Below are 9,502 nucleotides of genomic sequence, written 5' to 3'. Positions count from 1 at the left end.
AAGCAAATTCACACTCGTAGAAAAGCCTCTGGCGTCTTGTCACAATGTGCAAAGACCAAGTAAAGTCAAGTATAACCAGACAGAGGGGTCTTTAAAAAAAAATATACAAAATCTGTGTGTCTGCTTAATGTGTGTGAGAGAGAGATGGATGGAGAAGTCTTCCCATCCTTTTGAAAATCCTATAAGAGACCAGCTGAGAAAGAAATCCAGCTCAGCTTAAACCGGTCCACATATGCCAACACACACACACACACACACACACACACACACACACACACACACACACACACACACACACACACACACACGCACCATACACATGGATGGCCTCTATGAAAATATCCTACAGTCAATCAGGATCTGCAAATTTCATGAGCTGTAGCGGTCCTTCTCCTGAATATCTTAGCAGGTTGTCAAAACAATCAAAGAGCTCTGAGCTCTGAATCAGAAAATCAGCTATTCCAGACTGAAACCGTCTCGTCTCTTCTATCACCAAGCCAATCTGTTCTTATCTCACACCCTCACAGCTGCTGTCCTTATACTGTAACCTTGCTGTGTGCCCAGTCCGAAAAATCTCATTACACTTGAAATTTGAGGGGAAAATGTAGCACCATAGGATTACCTCTTATCATCTGCTACTTGGAGGGAAATCGAAAAAGAAGGGAAGAGAGAGAGAGAGAGTCTACAGCCATGCTAAGTTTTCTGCAAAACTCAAAACATACCTCTGTGCTGAATGCAAATGTTAGTATTAGTGGGGCTGGAATTAAAAATTACTACTATTATGAATTCAGTAACGCAAAACCGAATGCTGAAAAGCATTTAACTTTTGTTATAACCACTAAGCGAGACTCAGCTTATTCAAGGGGAAACTGCAAAGCTGAAAGATTAAACCAAGGCAGAAGTACTGTGAAAAGCTGCAGTTCCTCTGGGTGCCACTTGAGGCTGCTTCAAAAGTCAGTCAAACCCAGTAGAGCGTCATATTAAAATGCAGTCTATAGTTCAAAAACGGAAGCTCAAAATCCTGTGCGGGATGCTATAACGGCTATGTCTGTTTTTAGATAAAACACGGTGAGGAGGTCCAGCTCCTGGTCATTATTGACCAATTTAAAGAACACAAAGTGACTATCTGGAGAAACCACAGCCAGGCCTCAAACCACTGCCTATGCAACAGAGACACAAATTTTGTTATTTAAAAAAAAAAATAATAATAATAGCAGGTCATCTTGTAGATGCTGAGCAATCATTGAGCATGAGCTTAAAGGAAATGGTAACTATGACAACATATATGTCCTTCATTGGAGGAAAATATCCAGAACATTTTATAAAAATAAATAAATAATGAATTCTAATTCTGAGAAGATATCGAGAAACACTGAATGATTTTCTTAAGCTCTTCTGGGCCTGTTCCCAGAAAGACTTAATTTTCTGAATAATTATTTTCAAGGAAAAACAATCTGCAGATAGTAGCAGTGTTGAGTGACCTGGACCTGAAGGCAAGGAGAACTTAGCCTTCGGGGTTTTAAAATATATTTTATATTTCAGTTTAGTTAGGGTTAGAAAATGACAACAGCTCAGGTTAAAAAAACAACAACAACTTTTTAACATAATTAATCACGTCTTACAGAACCTGTCTGATAGAAAGAATTTAAGGCAAACTTCTCCCATGTGCTGCCTGGAGTGGTGTAGCTCCTCTGTGACCAAATACTCATCTCCTCTTTCACCCCGAAATAACCCATTAATATTCCAAATTAATGCAAATAACCTTAAATGATGAATAATTGCCCCCATATCAAAATTCAATTACTGTTAAACACTGACGAACTGCTGATTGAAAACTATGAATAATTTCTTTGACAGAGTAAGTCTCACACAAATGTGTCTCTCTTGTTAAGAAGGACGGAGTGGTAAAATGTGATAACGAAGGTGAGATTTCATAATAAAAGCACAGTGTAGGTCTTTCTTTTTAAAATACATTATCTTCAGCTGCTGCAAAAATGAAATGCGTTTGTTCCATTTCATTTGTTCATGCGTTTGAGAAATGCCTGGAAAATATGTGAAGTGTGTGGAAGCTGATTTATACAGAAAGCAGTCTGAAATTACAACTTAAAGGATGTTCATAGAATCAGTGGCATTAATAAGTGTTGACATGATCTTGATTAGAAATGTAAGCTCTTTGTATACTCACTATATAAGGTATACTTGTTCAGCTCCTTGTTAATGCAAATATTAATGACTCAATCATATGAAAGCAACACATTCAGGTATGCAACCATGGTCAAGTTCTAATCAAACAGCAGAATGAGGAAGAATGGTGATTTAAGTGACTCTGAACACAGCATGGCTGATCCACTGGCACAATCTGCAGCAAATGAGTGATGTTATCATGTCAACATGGACCAACATCAGATGGCCACCTCTAAAAATAAAAAGCGTATTAGAGTAAAAGAGTATTAGCAAGATGTGCCAAATAAAGTGTCAGTAATATTCAAGTGCTGTGGATACAAATTAGATGTTATTGCTATGAAATTAAATGAAAAATGCTATAAGGTGTTATAGGTGCATAAAGGCTAAAGTCGGTCGTTTTAACACCTCTGAAATATATCAAAGGGAAATCACAAGAATTCTTTTGCACATGTGAGTGTAACCTTTACCAATATAGTACTTCCACTATTAAGGTTTAGACTAAAAACCATTTACAGTATAATACAAAATACAATAAATGTTTTTTATATACTGAATAGGATTTTTGTTAGTGATTTAACAGAAATAAAATGATTTAAGCATATACCACTGAACTAAACTCAATAGTAAAAAATCTTGTGACAAAATAATACCACAAATGCTAAATACAGTCATATTACCAATACCTGTTAGTTTAATGTTTCAACACAGCTAAAAACTGAGTGCAAAAGATTAATTATAAATTTTTAGTATAAAAAGAAAAGTTAAACACTGTATTTAGAGTGTGTTATGCAAAATTCTCATGTTGCAATGAGGTAGAATCAGCTATTTACACAATGCATAAAACCTGGCTTATTGCAACTGTTAGTGTTTTTATGTCCTTCTGTCTAACAAAAAACTACTAAATAAATAAATCCAATATATGTAAATCTAGATTTCAGCAAATTAATTTAGCTCCATGATTATAAATATTGTATAATTTTGTATTGACGATATAAAGATAAAGATGTCCTTTTCAGATAAATTGTTTTACAAGAGGACATATTTCTGTGATTTTTAAGCTAACATTTACAGAATATTAAGATTGTGATTTATGTTCCTTTAAATATGATAGTCTAATTGTTTTAAAAGGTTTAATATAACGAGTTACCCAGTATCCTCCTGTTCTCTCCATTAGCATGGATGACACATTAGATAAACAAGGCTGTACTTGAGGACAGAGTGGCTGCTTCATGCCTCTGCACACCTCGCTGGACTGATTTCCTTTCACATACTTTTTGGCACAGTGATCATAAAAAACACAAGTTTCAGCTTTTACACTTCCCAACCATTAAATTCATCCAGTTTGCTGCAAACTGGCTGTTCTTTAGCTGCATGGTAAAATGTAGGGCGTTTTGCATGAACTTAAAAGTCAGTATCACTAAATGAATGTATTTCTCTTTTCCCCACATTTCCAACTCACTCCCCCTCTGGACTGAAATCTGACAACATGGTGGTATTATTCATCTCTCTGTGCGCTGCACTTTCATGGAAACACCCGATGTAAGTGTTCACTCTGTGGGTGTATGTCATGTTTTTGCATCAACAAGAAGAATGTCCTCTGGGGGACATTACTCACCAAGCAGAGTGGCTACAAGGCCAAAGGGTCAATCCACCACACACATGATGCAACAGCGCCATCTCCAGGCATGGCATCTGCAGAACATCACTATCAGTCCATTCGTGGAATTTAGCAACGGGTATAATAAACGTCTCCTTGCCAGTGTACTGTTTGTTCTCACCATGCATCTCAAAACGATTGTTTGACTGTTCATAACCAGGACAGCTCGGCAGTTGGTACTGTGGACTAAGTAAGAAGTAAGAAGGTTCTGGTTTGACTCCAGGAGCCAGCTGGGGCCTTCCTGTGTAGAGTTTGCATGTTCACCCTCTTCCCTGCATGCTTTCTCGAGCTTCCTCTTACAGTCCAAAGACGTGCACATAGGTGTTAATGGGACTGTGAATGGCTGTCTCCCTATGTCGGGGATAAGTTCACCTGGAGTTGGGTAAGTGGAAAAAGTAGATGGATGTTCATGTCCACTTGGTAGAGCCAAAGCAATATTTTTTTAGAGTGAATATGTAGACTGGTTAGTATCTGTATATATTTGTGGGTGGTTACATGATACAGATCATACTTTATTGGTCACTCCATCTTTGAAGTATTTCAAATTAGTGTATTAGTGTTACATGATATTATAATAAAAGTCTGTTTTTATTGCAGCCTTTTAATCAATAAATGTATAGTACAGATATAGATTCTGAATTTTGACAGTGTGTATAAAAGTGACACTTATCTTCAGATGTTTTACAGTAACCATCATACAACAATACATCAATGTGTTGCTTTTTTCTAATTAAAAAAATAGTAATTAATCTTTGTTATAAAAGGTGGTGGCCACGGCTTTTGCAGTTTGAAGCCAGAAATGAGGAGACACTTAAACAGAGAGAAGACATTTAAACAGGTGAATTTAGACATTATTGATTATGTGACACTAAGCGGACTTTACTAGGACACAACTAGAAAACACTCAACACTAAACTCAAAACACCAGAGTCTTCGGCTTTTCCCAAGGGAACTCCTTCCTGCCAAAATGACCGTAGCAGGCAGTGGCCTGGTAAATTGGCTTCTTCAGTCCCAGCTCTCTGTAAAAGCGAAGTGCTACACTGTTAATAAAAGAATCTCTTATCTTTATCAGATGCAACTAGGACAAACTGCACATACTTCACAATCACTCCAGGCCTCAGATCAAAGTTCTTCTGTACGATCTGCAGCAGCTCGTCTTCGTCTCTGTTAGATGTGCCGTAGTGAAACACTGAGATGGAGAGTGGATGGCTCACACCAATAGCATAGGAGATCTTAAGAGCATGGCAGAGTGGACACCAATTATCACACGTTAGACACAAAAACAGTGATGCGAATAAAGAGTGAAATACTTTCTTTACACGTTGATCCCCTTAATGCCATTCGATTGTCACCTGAACGAGAGCTCGCCTGCACAGTCCAGCCTTGACAAGTGACTTGGCTACCCAACGTGCTGCATAAGCTCCAGACCGATCTACTTTGGAATAGTCCTTTCCAGAGAAAGCCCCTCCTCCGTGCCCACCCCATCCTCCGTAGGTATCCACTATGATTTTACGTCCTGTGAGTCCCGCATCTCCCTGTTGATGTATAAAAAATGTCAAAGGCATATCATTCATGCCCTCACATCGGATGAAAATCACAATTTACTACAGGCTTTAGTCATTCCTAACCTGTGGACCCCCAAAAAGGAATTTCCCACTCGGCAGCAGATGGTAGATGGTGTTATCATCCAGGTACTTGGCAGGAATGACAGCCTTCACCACCTTCTCCATTAGGTTGCATCTGATCTCCTCCAGGGTGATGTCAGGACTGTGCTGTACTGAGATCACCACAGTGTGGACACGCAGGGGCTCCATGGCTCCCATGTTGTCTCGATACTCCACGGTGACCTACAGAAGAGAAACCAAAAAGCAGAGAGGGTATAGTTTCATCCATAATATTAAAGGAAAAACACAAAAAAGATGAAGTGTGCAAGATTTTCCTTGTGAAAAAGCTTACCTGTGATTTGGAGTCTGGCTGTATCCAAGGACACTCTCCATTCCGCGACAGCTCCTTCATCCTGTAGTTTAGTTTATGAGCCAGAAGCAGGGTCAACGGCATGCACTCCTCAGTCTCATCCGTGGCATAGCCAAACATCAAGCCCTTAAGGGTGAAAGGCCAGTTACATAACGGTTTGTATTTAAATCTTTAATTGCAAATATTTACAAATTATGTCTCTGAAAAATATGAAGTGTTTTGCAAATAAGTTGTTGCTTGGTTTGCCACTTGAATATCTCAACAAATAAGCTTACACAGTCATTCCAAGTAAATGAAACCCTGTAGTGAAGGTAATGCCTTGACCCCCTTTTCCCATATTTTTTATTTAGTGCTAAAAATCAAGTTTTTCAAACAGTCCTTCGGTGAATACACCATTTAAAAATTCTAAAGGGAGGCGAGGGAGTAGCGCCAATCATCAGTTTATTCACGATTTCTGAAAAACTGGAAATTCCTTGTGGTTACATGATATACACACACACACACACACACATTAATCTTTTATGAATATTATAGCAAAAAAATGTAAATAATAATTTACTTGGGAAGAAATAGTTCTACTTCATTAAAGAGATCAGAGACAGTAAGAGTTACACAAAAATATGTATGAAAGTTGTGACGTCGTTTCTTATGGGTAGTTTTCAGTATTTGAATGTCAAAAGAGTTAAAATCAGAATTATGACTTTTTTCAATATTTTCATCTTTAAATTACAAAATTGTTGATTTATGAATTTCCTATGCCTTTGCTGCTGAACCAAAAACATAAAAAAAGGATTAATGTGTTTATTATTGGCCTCCTAATCCTAGCCCCAACTCCAAAATACTTATTCAAACATGGTGGCTGAAAATCAAATACTGAACTTGGTCCCCTGCACCGATATCCTCCTGATCCCTGCCTTCGAACACACAGTCTGAGATCTCCGCACACTGCGGCTCCAGAGCCACTAGTACATTGCAGGTCTTGTAGTCAAAGCCTGCACATCACAGTTGAAAAAATATCAGCAACACTCTTTGACTCTGACTTTCTGTAAAACCACGTAATCAAAAGAATACCAATTTCATCCATAGTTTACCTTTTGAGGAGTCATCATAGCCAATCTTCTTAACGGTGTTTCGCACGACTGTCTGGAGGTCTACCGTGGCTTTGGATGTTACTTCTCCAACTAGTAAAATCATGCCAGTCTTTGCCACACATTCTGTAAAAAATTGAAACGAATACTGTGAGCGAGTCTCAGGAAGAGAGGAAGAAGATGGTTTGTTATCTGAAACTGCATTTATTTCGTCATCCAAGAGGAACCCAGAAGAAAAATGCTGACCTGAACTTTGATCTAAAAGGCAAACACTGTTTAATTATTAGTTACCAAATTAGCCTACCTTTGCAGCTACATTCAAAACTAATTGAACTTTATTCACTCTAAAGATCTGTTAGTACTATTAGTTCTGACACACCACGATCCATGCTCCATACTCCACCAACAACTCTCATCGTTCACATAACAATAGCAGATGATTTGGAATTTCTGTGTTGAATTCCTGACGGAAATCTTACTAAGTAGTGAAAACGTTATCACGCCAATCTAATAAAACTGGAAACTTACCACAGGCCACTTTAGAGTCAGGGTCTTGACTTAGGTACGCATCGAGCACAGCATCACTAATCTGATCACACATTTTATCTGTGAACACAAAATCAGTATGTAAAAAATTCTAATTGGGCAACAATAAAGTAAAGTGAAATAAAATAAATACATTCTGCAGATTTGTATTCAATTTGAATCCTGATATGTTGTAGAAGGATAATAATATATAAAATATGATAACAATGTTTATTTTTACTTTTTTTTTTTTTTTTTTTTTTTATTTCGCCTGTCCCATTTGGTTCTTTAGCCATCAGAATTGTTGTCTGAAGACCAACAAGGATACCCAATGGATTTACTTTGCCAAATGGATCATCGTGGCATTGCCGTATTGGTCCATTTGGTCGATCTTTGTTTTTATTATTTATTATATTTTATTTTCAGATGTTACAGACGGGACAGACATGAGTGAGAGATAGGAAAGGGAGAAAGAAAGAGGAAGGAAAGGAAAAACAGAAGGGGAGAGGGACAGTGAGAAAGGGGGGGAGAAAAAAAATAAAAATCTCCTGGATCACCTGTTGAGAGAAGAATAGAAAACAAGCAAAAAAAGACAAAAAAAACCCAAAACAAAGCAACATACTAAACACAACACCATCGCATTAATCTAGCTAAGTGTAAACAGCAGTAAATACTAAATATTCAATGTTGTTGTGCAGCACGCAGGACAGATGTGCTTCGAAGTAGCAGCCAAGAAAGGTGTAATTTGGGTCTACGAGCAGTGAACACCCGTGTGCATACAATGTTTATTTTTACTAAGCGATGTATTAAAGAAGTGTGGGTCAAAATTCCTCCACAATGATGAAAAATTAAGTCATAGATTATTTCAAGTCACTACTAATAAAGGCGATTCTACAAGCTACTTAGTTTGCATCATAATTGTATACTTAATCATACCAAGAAAACCACTTAACATATTTTCTAAAATGCTGAACTTTTCCAATAAATATTTTTCTCCTCCCACCTTTTGAGATTATCATGCTTTCTTTTCAAAGATGTTTAAAGTATGTTTAGTATTGAAGCTTCAATCTTGTTTAAATATTAAAACTACTTTAAATAAATTTTTATGTCACATTTTTGGCAATTTGCATATTTAATTTCAATTTTGGTTTAAATTATATTTCACGCTCTAGTGTTAGTTATAAAAAACATCTTAATTATTTAAGGTTCTCATTTTATTTATATTTAAAAAAAATTGAATTTAGGATATAACATTTAATTATTCTGCCGCAAAAATAAATTTTTGAATATTTTAACATTCATATTCTCATTTAACGGAAATAACTGAAGTGTTAATTGACCATCATTATTTGCCCCCAATATCAGTTTTGAGTAAAATGATCTTCCATACACTTGTGTAGTTTGCTAACATCACGGCTGTGGTGAGTTACAAGGACAGACAATGTATGTGTGCATGTCCAGACATGTCCAAGTGTCTCTGATACATCCATGTGTGAATGTCTAGCTGGACATTGTTCGTTACACTGTGAGACATGAGTACAGCACTAGCCTACCGGAGTGTCCTTCTCCAACAGACTCCGACGTGAACAGGAAAGTCTTCCCGCTGCGGGTTCCGCTACCTTGGTTCATCTTCTGCTCGTCGACAGTCGCTGCAGAAAAGTTGAATTCAGCGGGTCAAAATGAAGCAAAGGGCAATCGTACCGATGTAGGTTTGCTTTATAAAGTGAAAGCTGCCTGTGATGTTCGCCGGCGCCGATTATATAAAGCAATGATTAACTCTGAAGGTTGAAGATAACTGTGATTTAGAAACTCCAGAAAGCAACTGATGAAACCTTTCATCAGTAGTCGTGCAGGAAAACACGATACATCAGCACACCGTAGAAGTAATTTCCGTTTCAGGATCTGCAAACAGCTGTAATGGCTGAAGAAGGAATGTTTGCAAGCTCGGGCAGCCTCAAGATGGCACTGTTGGGATGCATTTTCTTTTTTATATTGAACTTGTCACTCCCACTCCATGTATCTCACAGCTTTGGGCTAACAAATGAAGACTTTTCTAGAAAACACATTCCCAGCT

General features: G+C 37.5%; 1 protein-coding gene across 1 annotated transcript; it reads right to left on the bottom strand.

Moving 5' to 3' along the window:
• Positions 1-4,757: 4,757 nt before the first annotated feature.
• Positions 4,758-9,264, bottom strand: mat2al (methionine adenosyltransferase II, alpha-like). Its single transcript, XM_085358516.1, has 9 exons — positions 8,982-9,264; positions 7,432-7,509; positions 6,907-7,029; positions 6,695-6,807; positions 5,798-5,941; positions 5,470-5,688; positions 5,194-5,376; positions 4,940-5,073; positions 4,758-4,860 (listed from the first exon to the last, which is right to left on the bottom strand). Exons 1-9 carry the CDS (start codon positions 9,055-9,057, stop codon positions 4,758-4,760), a joined length of 1,173 nt encoding a protein of 390 aa, XP_085214642.1. The 5' UTR covers positions 9,058-9,264.
• Between the last annotated feature and the right edge of the window lie 238 nt (positions 9,265-9,502).

Source organism: Diplotaxodon limnothrissa, linkage group LG7 (genome assembly GCF_057381915.1).
Source record: "Diplotaxodon limnothrissa isolate DT_005_m linkage group LG7, D_limnothrissa_male_GT1.1, whole genome shotgun sequence".
In the NCBI taxonomy this organism is placed as follows: domain Eukaryota; kingdom Metazoa; phylum Chordata; class Actinopteri; order Cichliformes; family Cichlidae; genus Diplotaxodon; species Diplotaxodon limnothrissa.
Note: the sequence above shows the minus strand (reverse complement) of the source record. Positions and strands in the feature narration are given on the sequence as shown.

Bases quoted from the DNA above. Each gene is read 5' to 3' on its own strand.
- mat2al (XM_085358516.1), bottom strand. From the start codon at position 9,057: ATGAACCAAGGTAGCGGAACCCGCAGCGGGAAGACTTTCCTGTTCACG. The intron at 7,510-8,981 runs GTAGGCTAGTGC...TTGTGTTCACAG, and splicing joins TGTTGGAGAAGGACACTCCG to ATAAAATGTGTGATCAGATT. The intron at 7,030-7,431 runs GTAAGTTTCCAG...AATTTTTTACAG, and splicing joins TGACTCTAAAGTGGCCTGTG to AATGTGTGGCAAAGACTGGC.